The 17,774-nt window shown below is 35.9% G+C and overlaps 2 protein-coding genes across 11 annotated transcripts in view; one reads left to right on the top strand and one right to left on the bottom strand.

The window, feature by feature from the left end:
• Polk (DNA polymerase kappa) overlaps positions 1-5,593 on the bottom strand; it is a 151,130-nt gene extending 145,537 nt beyond the window's left edge. For 2 of the 10 annotated variants that reach the window (XM_047555708.1, XM_047555709.1), the window contains exons 1-3: positions 4,314-5,590; positions 3,798-3,954; positions 3,326-3,520 (exon numbers count right to left, since the gene is read on the bottom strand). The gene's annotated coding sequence lies outside the window, so the exon portion shown is untranslated. Of the gene's footprint in view, positions 1-3,325; positions 3,521-3,797; positions 3,955-4,313 lie in introns of all 10 variants that reach the window. The other 8 variants (XM_047555707.1, XM_047555700.1, XM_047555705.1 and 5 more) reach the window with 7 other exon arrangements.
• Cert1 (ceramide transporter 1) overlaps positions 4,538-17,774 on the top strand; it is a 112,024-nt gene continuing 98,787 nt past the window's right edge. The window contains 7 exon segments of the mRNA XM_047555712.1: positions 4,538-4,593; positions 4,595-4,636; positions 4,889-5,100; positions 5,103-5,256; positions 5,258-5,273; positions 11,298-11,342; positions 11,344-11,433. Of these exon segments, the coding sequence (XP_047411668.1) occupies positions 4,553-4,593; positions 4,595-4,636; positions 4,889-5,100; positions 5,103-5,256; positions 5,258-5,273; positions 11,298-11,342; positions 11,344-11,433 (600 nt within the window). The 5' untranslated portion in view covers positions 4,538-4,552.

A 17,774-nucleotide genomic window follows, 5' to 3' on the forward strand; every position in this document is an offset into this window, starting at 1 on the left:
AATTATTCTAGTCATTAACATAAGGCAAAAAGTATCCATTTTTGTTTTTGTTTTTGTTACTGGGGATAGAATCCAGGAATGCTTACCACTAAACTATATCCCCAGGTATTTTCACTTTTTATCTAGAGACAGGGTCTTGCTAAGTTAACTCAGTCTAAGTTGCCCAGACTGGCCTGGAGCTTGTGATCCTCTTGCCTCAGCCTGGAGTTGCTGGTGCCTCAGCCAGCTTACGTGTTGTATTTTGTTAATTTTACCTTCTAGTTTTCAGACCACTACTATTCACAGGTTATTACCTGTACTTCATAGATTAACACTTCTAAGTTTGTGAAATCATGATTCTAACACAAATCCCCAATTTTTTAATTCCCCATTTTTAAGTGGTTATGGTTCAGTTTGGAAGTGGGAACAATGCTATAAAGAACAAGTTAAATTTTCAGTTTAGCTAACAAAGCACTATTTTATTTAAAATTCATCTTTATTATAATAAATCTGAAATACAGAAATATTGAACTAAAAACTGCTCTGAACAGAATTATGTTCCCCCACCAATTCATATTTTGAAACTCTAACCTTCAATGTAAGTGTATTTCAACTTAGTGCTTATAAGAAAGTAATCAAGGTAAATGAAGTCACAAGGGGTGATTTAATCTGAAAGATTTGGTGTCCTTATAAGAAGAAAATGAGTGATCAAAGCCCCTACTCTATGGCAGGTTTTATGGCAGCTTGAGTTCACTTAACAGTGGAGTATTTTTTTTTTTCTTATAGTGCTGGGAATTGAACTCAGGGCCTCATGCTTTCCAGGCATGCACCATATGACTGAGCCACATTACCAGTCCCTAAGAAAGGCTCTTTATAGCATCATTTTAAAAATTAGTGTTTTCAGTTTCAACTTAGGATATTCTCTCCTTCCATGAATGCTCCCTCTTCCCTCTATCTGTTGATCAGTATAACTCAATCCAAATTCCAGCACAATTTTTCATGCAATTTGACAAACTAATCTAAAATTCATCTGGAAGATAGAAAAATATCCAAATGAAAAAGAAAATCTGAAGAATGTCACTACTACATACATGAAAATAGTACAAAGTTAACAAATAATTAAATTTGTATGACATTCCCAGTTGGAACACCATTGGGCTTTCTGGCTTCTGTATCTTGGCAGTGGAAGTACAGGGCAAATATGAAGACTTTGAAATGGTTATTTAGTGGAAATCTAGCTAGGTAGGGAAATGAGGTAGAATAAGGAGACAGAAAGGAACTTCAGGGGGATGAGAAGGAACTCTGGAATCATACTTAGCTCAAACTCAACTATGTCCTTTACTAGTTATATGCCTTTGGAAATTATTTAATTTCCCTGTAATTCTGTTTATTCATCTGAAATATAAAAATAGATTATAAATAATAAATTATACAGAATTGCTGTTGAGGTTAAATAAGCAAAAATTTAAGAGCTAGACAAATGCAAGACATTAAAAACATTAGCTGAATTAAGACCATTGTGGCTACGATGCACCTATCTACAGAATACATTACTAATTTACACAATTTCTCCCACTTTTAGAAGTATTCTGAAGCAGAGAAAGGGGTATGTATGATCTGTGAAATCTGTCTGACTTGAGTTCAAATCTTAACTCTGCCACTTATTAGCCATGTGACACTAGGTTACTTAGCCTCTCTGAGTTTTGATCTCATTATCCTCAAAATGGGACCAACAAAGTTTACCTATTATGGTTTTGATCTTAACTGTCCCCCAAAGGCATATGCCAGATTTGGTTGCCAGCATCTGGAGCTATGAGCAGGGGTGGAACCATCACCAGGTGGGGCCTAGAGGAATGAAGTTAGATCACTGGGGGAGTGTCCTGGAAGACCAGGATGTTGGGACCCTGGCCCTTCCCTCTCTCTGCTGTATAGACACCATGAAGTGAACAGACCTCCACATCAAGGACTGTCTACATGCCCAAAGCAACAGGGCCAAACAATCATATAGAGGAGGAAACCTCTGAAACTGAGAGTCAAAATAAACACTTCCTTCTTTATGTTGATTCCACTATTTTCTTCAGTGATGGAAAGCTAGCACACTACCTTATACAATTTTTAAAGAATATGTCATATCACATATTTAAAGTGTCTGACAAATGCAAATAATATTGTAAAAGTTATTTCTTCCCAAATGAAATACATTCTCAATCTAAATCCCAACACAATTTTTCATGCAATTTGACAAGCTAATCTAAAATTTGTCTGGAAGATAGAAAAAAAATTCAAATGAAAAAGAAAATCAGGAGAATTTTGCTACTATATACATGAAAAGTATAAAGTTGACAAATAATAAATTAATATGACATAAGCATAGGCAGAAATAAACAGATCAATGAAAAAGAATGAGTCCAGAAACAACCAGATACAGGGATTTTGCATTTCATAAAAGTATAAAGGTAAAACAGACTATTCAATAAAGTGTTGGGCCAAATGGTCGTCTTTAAAAAACTAAATTCCTACCTCATTCCACATACCAAAATAAAATTCTAGGTGAATTTAAGTTCTAAAAGTAAAAAACAAATTAAGTTAATAAAATAAAATTTAAGATATTCATAAGAGGGTTGGGGAATGTCCTAAGACAGAAAAAAGTTATGCTGATCAATGAACAGAAAACTCATGTATTTTATTCTTGCTTTGTGATTTCTTTCCACTAATAGTAATGAAGTAAACCTCAACCTCTAATGTGGCATTTTAATGATACAAAATCTTCTCGTACTTAAAAATATTTTAGACCTATAAGTAAAAGGAACAATGCAGCAAGATCTTTTTTTTAAAGGGCAATTTCTCTCACATTAATACTAAACAGAATAAAGCAATTTCACACTTAATAGGCATATTAGTGACTCAAGAGCTGGTGATTACAATCACACACAAGTTAGAAATGTATAAAATACAAGATAAAATTCAATTTAAAAGCAAACAGACACTATGCTTCCACAATTGTAAATTGAATTATGAATTTCTCAATTCACATTTACTTAAAGAGTAATGATGGTAAAACTGAAATCTTAAAAATTCAGAAATTGGAAATCTAACCATAATTTGGCAATCACAAGACAAAGCAAAACTCAATTCAACATTCTAAAGGTGTACTTTTGTAATTCAGTGAAGACAGAAAATGTGCTAAGTGGGATTTTCTCCTTTGACAACCTTAGGATTATGTTTTAGCATGCTGACAAAAAGTATTTTCAAGAGCTTTATCTCTTAAGGTTTTATTCATTTGAATGGTTTTCAATTATACATTATTATGATTTCACAATGGGAAAATGATTTATAACTGACTTACTGAAAATTTAGCATCTAGAAGTGTCAATCTAGAGATATGAAAGGTATCGCAGGTACTTCTCAGAGACATTTCCCATCATTCCATTTGTTCCTGAAGATTCCAGTAAAGTTGTCTTGTCTCCACTACTACCGGAGTAGTTTTTCAGCCACTGAGCGTTTTTCCTCAAATTTAAAATTTCCCTTAACTTCCCATTCACTATAGAGAGAAAATTAAAACCTATGGTTTAATAAGAATTTTCTTACTGGCAATTATGTGGAATCAACAAGATATAAAAGTAGTTAACTAGAGGAAAGAACTGTCAAAGCTCTCACAGTAAAGTTACCCTTATAATGTACATGATGTTAGATCTTCAATTGCTCTTTCCACCAATTCCAGCATTAAAGGCATTCTCTATTGCCTAATCCCTTATTATTCAATAAAACAATGGCACTTTGGTCTTTCTTATACTAGAAAGTTTCTACTACAACCTTACCTATCTTTCAGGGAGCGGTATAAGTAGAGATGGTTAACACAGGTCTTAGAAAGGTAATTTCAACTAAGAGCAAACTCCAGGATATTGCCTGACGTTCTTATTTTATTTAAAATTTTTTTTCTTCCAATGTCATTATTCTCCCGCAACCTCAAGAAACCTTACAATGCAAAACAAAAACAAAAAACAAACAAACAAACAAAAAAAAAAACAACAACTTCAGAATTACTTGTGAGAGGGAATGAAGGAATTCTTTCTTTAAAGGCGGGAAACGTCTAACCAGAGCTAGATCGAAGATTAAGATTTTTTACAGTGATGGTTTGTTTTCTTTAGACGCGGCGGGTAGTGAGCGGAATTTGGAGGGGAGGGGGAATCCCTGTCACTAGAGAGGTCACAAACCCCTACCCGCTAGCCCGTGGTTGAGGCGGAAGCGCCCGGTACATTCCTGCCCGGGCAAGCCTCAAGATGTTCCCGGACTTGCCCCAAAGCCGCCATAGAAGGCAACCCCGACATCCTTACCGGAGAGTTATTTCACCTTCTGACCCGCAAGCCCGCAGCGTTCGTCACAAACACGCTAGGCAGGGGCAGAGAAGCGAGGTCAGGGGGTCGGTCACGCAAACTCTCAAATGAGCATCTGCCGTTTGACAGTCCCCAATGCGACAACGCCTTACCGGCGCCGGAGCACAAATCAGTTGACTAGGATCGTGACTACAACTCCCAGGAGTCCTGCGCGACGTCCGAGCAGCACCCTTCCCAGAATGCAGCTTGGCGGTGTCCCTATTCCGCCCTCTCCTCTCTCCGCCCCCTACTTTTCTACCCGTCGTCACCCGCGAAGGCCGGAGGTAGGATGCTCGGGTGGGGGGACCTCGAGCCCTTGGCGTGTGGCGTCAGACGTCGGGAGGGATACTGGGCGGGCAGTAGCGGGAGAATGGGAGGACGGAGGGGAGGGGTGTGGGGAGGGGAGGGAGGGTAAATAGTGGGCCAGGCAGGAAGATGGCGGCGGCAGCGGAGGTGTGAGTGGACCCGGGTCTGCAGCTGGATTTTCTCTTCCCTTCTTCTCCCCTTTTCCTTCCCTGACTGAGGTTGGCATCGAGAGGGCCGAGTTCGGGTAGCGGCGCCGGGCGCAGCGCAGGGGTCACGGCGACGGTGGCGGCTGACGGCTGGAAGGGCAGGCTTCCTTCGCCGCTCGTCCTCCTTCCCCGGTCCACTCGGTGTCAGGCGCGGCGGCTACGGCGTCGTGGCGGCTGGTGGACTTCGTCCCACCTTCTTTCCCCCCCCGCACTCTTCGCTTCGCCATCCCCCGACCCTTACCCGCGGGACTGGGCGCCTCCTCCGGCGCAGCTCACGGAGCGGGGGCCGGTCTTCTGCTCGGCTGTCGCGCCTCCATGTCGGATAACCAGAGCTGGAACTCATCGGGCTCGGAGGAGGACCCGGAGACCGAGTCCGGGCCGCCTGTGGAGCGCTGGGGTCCTCAGCAAGGTGAGCAACTCGCGGGTTCAAGGGCCAGCTGTTCAGACCTCACCTGCCGTGAGGCTAGGAGAGCCGAGCTTCTGAGGGCATGGGGTGGGGCTGGGCAGGAGGCACGGTGGACAGTCCCGGGGCGGGGGCTGCGGAATGTGCCGGGTGCGGGGCTGTGTAGTGCCGCAGGAGTGCCTGGGCTTTGGGGGGGTGTGGGGAGAGGTCTTCCTCGCCTGGGCTTCCAGGTCTTCCAGGGACTTGTCAGTAGTCACCGAGGACCGGAGAAAGCATGTATTACCCCCGGATCCAGTTTAGAACGCGAGACGCGTACCGTGACTTGGGACCCGTGGCGGCAGCTGTCCCGGGTATAGGAATCTGGGTTGGGCACCAGTGGCGTCCGCACTTCTGGGCGTGAGGGCGGTTCACATCGGACCTTTCAAAGGAGATTAGTCTGGAGGTGCACGACCGAATAGGGTTGGGGGCTCGTTGACACGGCTTTTTTAACAAGCCAATTGACTCGTTTTAGTCCTGAAATCTAAGGTGGTAAACTATTAGGTGGTAGTAATCCTAAATGCACTGAGAGATGTGAGTGTGGAGCACTTTTATACTTTCCCTCTTACCCCTTACTGTACTTCAGAAAAGATCTATTGAATTAGCACGTGATAAGTATAAGAAATATTAATAGTAACTTGGAACATGTCAGAGACCGCGTTTTAATCCAGGAAGAAGAGCATTATTTAATAATAAAATATTTTTGCAGTAATATTTCCAGGGTAAGGAAAAGACATCTTAGTTTTTATGTATTATGAAAAGCTCCTTTCAAAATTTTAGCAAGGTAAATAGTCATTTAAGATAGAGGTGTGTGTTCTTTTGATAGTACTTTTTTTAAAAAGTTTTTGTTATGGGAATACTTGCATAGCCTTTTTGACTTCCCTTTCTGTTAAACTTTTAGAAAAGGCTGGAGTTAGCAGTTAACTTGGAGAGTGGGAGCTGGGGCCAGTACTTCAACAAGCTGGTTAAGATATCAGATCATGTGTAACCATGGCTATTAAGAAATCACCCTGCTTCCAGTATTCATATTAGAATCATTTTGACATCATTTGTGGAATTGTTTCATGTTAGACTTTTATAATGTCTTTAGAAGGCTAATGAGAAAGGCCTAGAAAAGGCATGAGTCTTTCAGATATACAACTTACAAGTGTTAACTTTTATTTGTATAGCAGAAAAATTATGGCGTTTCAGTTGATACTCTGAAATCGCTCTTAGAATTTCTCTGTAATCGCTCTTAGAATTTTTATGTTTTCAATAAAGAGAAGTATCCCTAGGGTTTCTTTAAATTAAAAAATCCTATAATTTAGTCATCTGTTTAGAACACATTGTGCAATATGTATACATTGTCATATGAAGATAGTTATGAAATAGATTCTTTGCCATTCTCATAGTTTCATCACTTTCCACTTATATGAGAAGTAGACTGCCATATTAGTATTATGATAGCGTTTTGTAAAACAAGCTGTACTTTTGACCTATTGATCATTTGTGGAGAGATTGGGGAGCAGAGTGGATGATGGAAATAAGTCATGTGCTCTGAGTATTTACCCTATGCAGGATAAGGTAGTAGGTATACCATAGGTCAAAAAATGGAAGACTATCTCTTTGGTATTTGAGTGTGTAGAATTGCAGTATTTGACTACTTCTGTGGAAGGGGAATAACTTGAGTTTTGGTTGTTGCTGCAATTATAGAATCAACAAGAATAAAGTTTTTAGTATTACTCTTGTGAACAGCTATTAAGGAAATTTCCCTAAAATTTAACAATTATATATGTTATATATGTTTTCTGGAAGTTTTTAATCCATGATGTTTTATTTTTGGTTATTCTAAAGCTTTGTACCTGCTAACTAGGCAAGCACTCTACTGAGCCCCATTAAGATTATTTTATGTTAAATACATATACTGGAGATAGTACATGTTTTTAAGTTTAAAGTACATGTCTTGTATTTCAAGTCCTCTGTGTTTACCTGATAATTTAAACAAGAGTTAGATCTCAGCATCTATTCTTTGAGGTGAGCAGTGTACATATACTAATGTACATTGCTCCAATACTAATACTGATTTGTTTTCTTTTATTTCTCCCCTGTTATGGAGTGGATCTGGAATGTGGGTGCATGTGTATAAATTTATATTTAAAATATGCCAGTCCCAATTATTTCTTCTATATGATAATCTGAAATACATGGAAATATCTACAAAGCATACATTCTTATAGAATCATTTCTCAAGAGAGTAAGTTCCAGAAATAATGGATGCATAGTAATTCTATGTGGTTATTACAAATATCAGGATGGAGCATGGTTGGGAAAAGAAAAGATTTTTGCCTTTGTAGGACTCGCAAGCAACTAAGTCTGAATAAAATAAATTATATCCAACTCGTTCTGAATTTCCTTCATCTTTTATGGTTTTTCTTACCTCTCCACACACTGTTGGCTGCAGTTGAGTCCATCTCAAATACTGTCCTTTCCATAAAGCTTTTTCTTACTTCACCAATTGTTTATTTAAATTCTCCTTTCCTTTTGGGGAGGGGAAGGTGGGATTGAACCTAAGGGCACTTTACCACTGAACTACATCCCCGTTTTTTAAAAAAAAAATTTTATTTTGAGACAGGGTCTTATTAAGTTGGTGAAACTGGCTTCCTTCCATTCTCCTACCTCACTGAAATTATAGGCATGCGCCACCTGGGCCAATTCCCATAGCATTTTGACTGAAACTTGATTCTGACACCCCCGTACCCCCAACTCGCCTAATACAGGGAATAGAACTCAAGAGCACTCTGCCACATCCCCAGCCCTTTCTATTTTTTAATTTGAGGCAAGGTCTTCCTAAACTGCTTAGATTTTCCTAATTTATTGAATTTGTGATCCTCCTCTTTCAGCCTGGAATCCTTCTATTTCAGTTGCTGGATTTACAGGTGTGTACCACATGCCTGGCTACTGATTCTTACTCTAAATATATTTTGTTCTGAATTTATGCTTGCCGAACTATAGGTGACAGGATTCTTTGATTATTCTGTAGTGTCTAGCTTATTTATTATATGGGAAAGTGAGGAAACATTCTCAGAGCAAAAGCAAAAACCTCCTTCCAGGTGCAAAAGAGCAGCTAACATTTACTAACTAAAGAGTCCTGAAGTTTATATAATCTGTTGGTTCCTCTGTAAGAAAAATAATACAAAATTATAGAGACATAGTTGGGAGACCTCATCTGTCACTTTGATTAGGGTCTGTTCTAGTGAGAGACATTGAAGATTAAGCTTCATTAACTCTGCATAACTCTGCCTCAAACTGAGAAAATACTACATGTCTAAGCCTATTCTTGCTTAATCTTAACTCTGAAATAGAATTGACAGAGAAACCAACACATGAGAGGGTAAGTACATAACTTGACCACAGTCAACATAGTATCTAGCCTCATGATGGATAGTAATGGGAAATAAGGTCTAACCCATCTGTATAATAGGCAATGGGAAGTTGTCATTTAAGTTTTGGAGCTGGATTCTCAATGAGATGAATGTGTAAGAAAAGTAAACAAATATGCTTAATAAGTAAATAAGATTATGGTAAATTATGAAAAAGCAGAAGATAATAGAAGAAATAAGGTTATTAAACTTTCTCAGGAATCCAGGAACCTGGTAATTTGATAGGAAAATTGGGAAGAGGAAGACATTTAAAGGTTTAGTATGAAGGACCGATTGATAGGATTTGTTGATGAACTGTAAGGAGTGAGTCAGAACAGTCACATATTGATTATCTTCTTTGACTATGCTAGGCATTTTCAATATGTTATTTAGCATACAGCAAGTTCACAAAAGTTAGGTGATTTGTCAGAACTCTCCTTAGTAAAGTAGGTGAGTCTGTTGAATCCTTTATCTCCCACTCTGTTCATGTTATATACTAATCTTTTTTTTTTTGGTCATAATTTGTTTAAAAATTTTACAGACTGCACTTTGTTTCATTGTACATAAATGGGCTACATCATTTCATTTCTATGGTTGTACATGATGTAGATTCATACCATTAGTGTAGTCATACATATACATAGGGTAATGATATCTGTCTCATTCCACCATTTTTCTTTCCCCCCCCCCATTTTCTACATAATCTAATCCTCCGTTCTTCTCTCACCCCCACGCCCATTATATATCATCATCCACTTATCAGGGAAAACATTCAGGCTTTGGTTTTTTGGGATTGGCTTATTTCGCTTAGCATGATATTCTCCAATTCCATCCATTTATCTGCAAATGCCATAATATTTCTCCTTTATGGCTGAATAATATTCCATTGTGTATATACACCACATTTCTTTATCCATTCATCTGTTGAAGAGCATCTAGGTTGATTTCACAATCTAGCTATTGTGAATTGAGCTGCTATAAACATTGATGTGGCTGTGCTACTGTAGTATGCTTATTTTAAGTCCTTTGGGTGTAAACTGAGGAGTGGGATTACTGGGTCAAAAGGTGGGTCCATTCAAGTTTTCTGAGTATTCTCCACACTGCTTTCCAGATCCTGGTTGAGTCTGCATGACTGTAGAAGTAGCAAAAGCAGGTCGTAGGAACATAGGAAGGAAATATACTTTATAGGGAGGAGGTAAGTTCAGTTTGTTTAATCATTTCAAATTGGTAACTATGGTATGTCACAGTCAGAAATAAGAAAATAGCAAATAGAGAGTCCATAGAAAAAAGAGTATGGGTGAGTCCCAGAGAGATTGTAATAATGGTGCTTAGAAGATTTAAGGGTTGAACCAATTTCAAACATGCTGCATTAGGGAATGGAAAACAAAGATTTCTCAATGGTTAAAAAGCTTGAACCAGTTTATTACATCTTAACAATCCATTTGAATTAGTTTTTTTGGAATTAGATAATTTGGGGGGATTGTTTATACTTAGAACCTTGGAACATAAAAAAAAATTGAAATTAAGTATTCCTGTAGAGGTTACATTTCTACTTTGCCAGTTTTATTGGTTGTAATCTTCACTGTACATCAAGACTTAAGCAACACAGAAGTCACTTTTAAGTATAGTATTAGAGAATGATAATCTTAGTATGTTTTTAAAAATATTTTTTTAGTTGTTGATGGACCTTTGTTTTATTCATTTATTTATATACTGGTGCTAAGAATAGAACCCAGTGCCTCACACATGCTAGGCAGGTGCTCTACCACTGAGCCACAACCCTAGCCCCCTAGTATGTTTTGACATCCAATTTTGTTTGTATTTTTACTTCTGGGTTTAAAAAAATACATCCTCAGGGAAACTTAAAAAGTGAATTAATAATTTTCAACATATAGTGTGGAGTTCTATAGGGGAAAATTTTTTTAAATATATTTTTAATTGTAGATGGACACAATACATTTAATTATTTATATGTGGTGAGAACCCAGGGCCTCACACCTGCTAGGCAAGTGGCTCTACCACTGAACCTCAACCTCAGCCCTGTAGAAGAAAAAATTAAAGTTGATATACACTTAACTAAAGATTAATGATTTAGTATTTTATTTCCATGTAGTTAAGGCCATCATAAATTTTCATATGAGAATAATTTATAATAAAAATAGAATTTTGACAGTGATTGGCATCATACTACTATTGGTTTAGGGGACTATGCAGTACTTTGTATAGGAGAGAGACTGTATAATTAAACCTATTTATTTTTTATTACATATATTAATTATGACAACCAGGACAATTTAAATGTTATGAAGGTGGCAAGGAGCTAGGGGATACAATACAATTTTTAGCCAAATTCCTGCTTTGATTTTCTTCAAATGTTGGAGAAAAGAAAGACTATGTTGTATTAATCTATTTATTTAAATATTATAAAAACTACTGAAAATCATCATATAGTCTATAAAATCTCTACCCCTTATAATCATGCTTATTAAGACTTTTCACATTTGATTTTAAAATTAGATTGCTTTTTCAAAAAGTTTGGATTTCTTAAATACTGACTTTTTTTTCCATCTCTCCTTTCTTCCCCAACCCTCCCCAGTGGACAAACTACATTCATGGGTGGCAGGATCGTTGGGTAGTTTTGAAAAAACAATACTCTGAGTTACTACAAATCTGAAGATGAGACGGAGTATGGCTGCAGGGGGTCCATCTGTCTAAGCAAGGCTGTGATCACAGTAAGTTTCTGTTCTGCAGGTATTCATTAAGTATGTTCTGACATCAGCAAGTAATCTAGGTATTTGATATATGTCTCTGAACAAAATAAAGATCCTTGCCCTTGCGGAGCATATTATATTCTAGTACTTTTATCATAAAGTTATTTTTCAAGTACTTACTACTACATACTGTTCTTTTGTATAGACATGTAGTATTTACTGTCTGATGAGACCATGGTAGGTTATTAAAAAAGTTAAATCAGGAAAAATCATAAAAAATATACAATCTTATTAAAATTTTAACTTATAATACATAATATATAGTCATTTGCAATCTCTTTGTGAGGTTGAGAAGTTGTTTCTGTTCTTAATATTCATATGCATAATGTGCAGTTTCCAGCTTTAATTTCTCTGAAGTGGAACAAAAGTTTCAAAATTCTTTTTAAAAACCCTAAGTATAAGCTCTTTTTGGATTTTTTAATGATGTTTTCCTATTTGCAGTTGTCATTTTTATTAACTTTTTCATCTTAGGTTTTCAGAGAAATAGTTCTTTTCTTTTTATACTCTAGTCCACATTACATAAGGAGTATAACAAGTTAACTGGTAAAAACAGGTTCGGGAATGATCAACTAACTTTTTAACCCTGTAATACACCTATTGGGATCAGAAGTGCCTGATTATTAATAGATATAGCTTACTAGTTGAAAAGTGGTCAGCATGCCTTGGACATTTTCAATAAAGGTCAAAAACAGCAGTGTTGGCTTAAGACAGAACAGTTAAATGGAGATGAGTTAAGGGAACTCTTACAGTTTAAAATCTAAAAATGAGTATGCTAAATAAAAATACAGATTTTATTGACCCATTCAAAGTCACATTTTCTTTTCTTTTTTTTTTTTTTTTTGGGTGCTGGGGATCAAACCCAGGGCCTTTGTGCTTACTAGGCAAGCACTCTAACCACTGAGCTATCTCCCCAGCAAAGTCACATTTTCTTTTGATAGAATTTCTATTGCTCATAAAAGAAAAAGGTACACTTTACATTTGTTACTATCTAAATCTGATTTATGTATTGTTTATGTATGCATTTAAGGAAAATTTTACTGTATTTTTGTATCTTTTTGTACATTCTGCCCCAATTGTATGTTCAGTTTTAAAACAAAAGCTTGATTGAATGTCAGTCTGTTTGGAAAAACAGGAATTGTTTGATATTGTTAATAATGAAACTGCTTCTACTCATTCTAGAGACAGTTTTAAAGAAATATTTTGAACATAAGGCTCAGTATTTTGACTGGTGTATGGTACATTGTGGTGTGTTTGAGGTTGTATCTAGTTTAATATTTGTGGTGTTTTTTCTCTTTTGAGATAGATCATTATTCATGTCAGGAGAAAGAATAATGGAAATGTACTTTATAATCTTGAAGTGTCTTTCCCCATCCTTCCCTACTTTCCTTGTTTTGCATATTGTCAATTGCTTATTAATTCGGTGTTTGACTTTTTGAAAATAATGTGTTGATTGTTGATGTGAAAATTAAATTTTATCTTGTTTTCTAAATAGTAGTATTCCTAGAGGACCATTGCTAGTTTCTGTAGATTAAAATATAATTATCCTATCTTGAATTATGGACTGTCGTAATAGTGCGTAGTTCATTTGAAGAAAAAAATTAATAAACATTTTCATTGTATATGCTCAGGAAAAGTGTTAGTTTCCTTGTCCATGTTTTTTGTTAAAGCTGTGTTTGTATGCATAACTTTAAGTGTGGTACGTCAAAACAATGGGTAGGAAAGTGAAACAACTAGAAAGCTTTAGAAGGGGAGATTTAGAAGTAACCAGTGGAAATAAATGTTCACTTTGCTCATTAATATTAGAAAAGATAAAGATGAATGAGGCAGCAGAATCTAAATGGTAGTCATTAGATACAGTGAAACAGATGATAGGGAAAACACAAGCAATAATTGCATTTCTTCAGCTTTCAGTCTGTTCTTTGCTTTGGGTTTTACAGTCTCTGTGTTACTTATTTCAAGGAAATTGCAGTAAGCTTTTCAGGATAAAATTTACAAATAAAAATTATTTCATTTAAATTAAAAAAATTTAATGTTAACGATCTTGTTAAGTAAGTATCCTTTGCTATTTTATTCTTAAATATGGGCTACTACCTATATCAGTCTCTGAAGACAAAGAATAAATATTGCTGTTGAATTTGTTTACCATGACACCCTTATATTGGTGATTTCAGATATGAAGAACCTGGGCTTGAATAGTTGGGATTTTGCCATAACCATTACTAAATATTATTAGTTTGTTGACCTAGTATCTGAGCCCATCTCTTCTGAGAGATCCTAATTTGTTGTTAGCCTAATTCACTCCTATTTGGTTTTACAAGTCCCTTTTTATAAAAATCACGTTCTTCAGCTATATGTTAAAAATTGGGTGAATAATTTCAAGTAATAAGTATTTCCTGGGAGAATGTATTCTTTAATGTGAAGAGATTGGGAATAAGGGTATGAGAAGATAAATAGTACTCTTTCACTTTGTGAGGGGGAAAAAAGTAGTACTTGTGTATAGAAGAAATGTTTCTAGAAAGAAGTCGAATTTCTCTAGTTGCTTGCTTAAGATCCAGCCCCTGAAATATAGTAGATATTTGGAATATATTGGTTATAATTATTTCAATCAAAAGCAAATGTTTATGAAATATTTAACTTATTTTTTAAATTCTGTTTTTTAAAATGCACCTGATAAAATATAGTTCATACTATTTAAAAAGTTAAAAGTAAACACTTATCCTCCTTAGTCCTGTATGCAAAAATCTGAAGGTGAATTTCTGGTCATTCTTCCTGAAATTTGTGTGCTTTTACAAGCATTTATTTTTTTATAGTCTACATTTTTATTTACACAAATGGTATCATATTAAACCTATTCTGCCCTGGTTGTCTTCTAAAACACTGAGATGTAACTACTACATCCATTGAATTTTATGGATGCCCTCTATCTTACTTATTTGCCTCTTCCCTGTTTGTCATTTAGATCGTATCTATTTTTTTACTACAAACATGATTGGAGCAAACATGTACACTTCCAAATTTGTTTTTAGTCATTGTCAAGTGTTCTGTCAAAAGTGTAGCACTTTTTGCTCCACCAATAGTGTACAAGTTCCTGTGTTTCCCCTTACCCTCAAGTATTGAGAAAGAGGGTTTTGGGCATATGTTAAAATGATGTCAAACTGTTAGGTTAAAAGGGTGTCTTATTATTTTAAATTGCATATTTTACTCATGAGCTTGGGAAACTTCATATGTTTATAACTTGTTTATGTTTTTTTTTTCCCAATTGTTCATCTTTTTTTGTTGCTTTCTTTCCTGATATGTATAAGCTTTTTATATGATGTTTGTCATATTTATTGCAAATGTTTTCTTCTGCGTTGTCATTTGTCTGGTTCTTTTTCGCTTGCTTAGTTTGGTGGGGTTTTTTTATATTTTAGACCTTCTAGAAATTTTTCCCCCCTCGGTGCTGGGGAGGCAAGCACTCTACCAACTGGGAAAAAAGTAGTACTTGTGTATAGAAGAAATTTTCTACCAGCCACCTTCTAGAAATTTTATTGACCTTTTCCTCTATTTGGTTATATTCACATAGGCTTTTCCCCTTAAAGATTGGATCTCTATATAAATGTAACTACACTTTTATCTAGAATTTACATTTGAATTTTGATTCCTATTGAAGTTATTTTAGTTTAAGAAATGATATAAGATGTAACTTCATTTCTTGTCCAAATGACTAACCCTGTATTCTAATACCATTAATTGAATAATTCACAGTCCCCCATTTGAAATGTCATTTTCATCATATATGATAAAATGAGGTTTTTCTTACTTTTTTATTTTATTTTTTTGGTAGTGAGGATTGAACTCAGGGTCGCTTGACTGTTGAGCCATCCCCAGCCTTATTTTGTATTTTATTTAGAGACAGGGTCTCACTGAGTTGCTTAGCACCTCGCTTTTGCTGAGTCTGGCTTTGAACACCCTGCCTCAGCCTCCCAAGCTGCAAGAATTACAGGTGTGTGCCGCTGCACCTACCTGGTTTTTCTTACTTTCTTCTGTTTATTTAGTTTGCATATGAAAGAACTGATTTGCTTGTATTTACTGATATAGATGTCTTTTGAAATAAGTGTAGAATTTTTGTGGTAATAGAAAGAGTAATGTCTTAGTATTGGCTTACCCAGTTCTGTAGTCCCAGCTCTTACCTTAGACATCTGACTTTGTATACCTAATAATCTTGAAGACCTTTTTAAATTAGTAAATGAGTGGAATTCGTATTATTCTTATCATAGTTGAGTTATAGGGAAATGTAACATTTCACATATTATTTTCAGAAGGAAACCTTAGAGGTAATAAAAGTGTTTACTTGTTGCATTAAAACAAAACATTAAAGCCAAATAGCTCTTGTTAAATAGGGATTGCAAGAGGAAAGTTGAAAGACCCTAGCAAAATTAAAGAGGTCAATGGGAGATGTAAATGCAAGGGAAAGGAGTGTTCAAAATTGAAGAGAACCATAAAAATAAACAAATTTTAGAAGTGCCACACAAAGAATAATTGAATCTAAAAGTTTTTTTGAATATAGAATTTTCAGAAACTGCTATAGAAATGTTCAACAAAATAGGTATCACCAAAGATGATTAGTACAATAATCATTATACAAGGAACTCTAGATTAATGAAAAATCCAAAAAGTAGGCCTTCTATCAAGTGTGTAATTTTGCCATATTGAACTGTATGTGTGAGAACTAAAGAAGAGAGGAAGATATATGCGAAAGTAAAACCACTGGCTAAGAAATTAATTATACTTCTCATTTGAGGAACATTTGCCAATGAATTTTGTGTTTTATTTTATTGTATTTATTTATTTTGACATGGGATCTCCCTGTGTTACCCAGGCTAATCTTGAACTTTTGTTCTCAAGTGGTGTTCCCATTTCAGTTTCTCGTGTAGCTGGGACTACTCATGCCTGGCTCCTTGACAGTGAATTTTAAGGAAATTAGAATCTTAACTCTAATAAGATTTATGCCTTAAGAGACTAGTAATACCTGTTCAACTCTTTCATTGGAAATAATGTCTCCTTCTTTTGATAACTTTTTTGTTTTAAGGTTTTTTTTTAAACCTATTAACTTTATAACTCAGCCTCAGACATTTTTATAGCAACAGAAAAACAGAATATAGTCATTTATATCCACATCTATATGCATTTCTAAGTTTGGTGGGTCAGGCTTCCTAGTGTATAGCAGAGGAACTTTGGCACTCAAAGCAATTTCCATTATACTCTGGGCAAATACCATAGCCATAGATAACTTGACTATAATTCAAATAATATAATTCAAATACCATTAATGTAGGAAATATTTGAAATATTTAGAAAGAGGTCTTGGAAGAGGAAGAACATAAAAAAGGATACCTATTAAATTTGGAATGCAGAATGTTGAAATAACTTATTGAAAAATTAAAGTTACAAAATGCAATAGTTTTCTAGGGTCACCTTAACGTGGTAAGTGGCTTAAACAACAGAAATTTATTGCTTCACAGTTCTGGTTGCCAGAAGTCCTGATCAGAGTGTGAGCAGGCATGTTCGTTGTGTTGGCTGTGAGGGAGAACCTGTTTCATTCCTATTTCTGGTGGTTTGCTGGCAATTTAATATTCCTTGGCTTGCTTTATGCATCTCTCCTTTCTCTGCTGTCTTCATGCTCACATTCTCAGGAATGTTCTCCCTATGTGTGTATCTTTATCCAGGTATCCCCTCTTTATAAAGGGGGGCCTGCCCTTAATACTAGGTTAAGGGCCTACCCTACTGCAGTGTGACCCCATCCTAATTATATTTGCATGACTCTTTCCAAATAACATCACATTCTGTGGTACTAGGTAATAGGACTTGGTCGTATTAATTTGAGGGGGCATAGTTCAACCCATAACACAAATTATCAATTAAGACTAAAACCCAAGTCTTCTGTTCCCTTCTGGTATTATTTTATTACAAGCCATGAGGATCGGAAAATTGCATATATGTTGCATTTTATTTGAGTAGAACTTGCATGAACATGACTGTTAAATATTTATAAAGCAGCTCTTTTAAAATTTGAGGCTTACTGTTAATGCCTTCTGTTAAATCTCTGTAATCTGTTAAATCTCTGTTTTAGCATTCTAGTTTTCTTAAAAAGGGAGATACATTTTATCTTCAAGATTTGCCTGCTTAAATTAGTTAGCAAGAAGCTTACTAGTTTTTCTAAAGGTCTTTTAAGCTTCACAAACATCAATTGTTACTATTTTTTAATTTTGCATTTTATATTAGTTTAAAAAGCACTTAAAATATTATGCATGGACTGTGAAGTC

The sequence above is a fragment of the Sciurus carolinensis genome, chromosome 6 (assembly GCF_902686445.1).
Source record: "Sciurus carolinensis chromosome 6, mSciCar1.2, whole genome shotgun sequence".
In the NCBI taxonomy this organism is placed as follows: domain Eukaryota; kingdom Metazoa; phylum Chordata; class Mammalia; order Rodentia; family Sciuridae; genus Sciurus; species Sciurus carolinensis.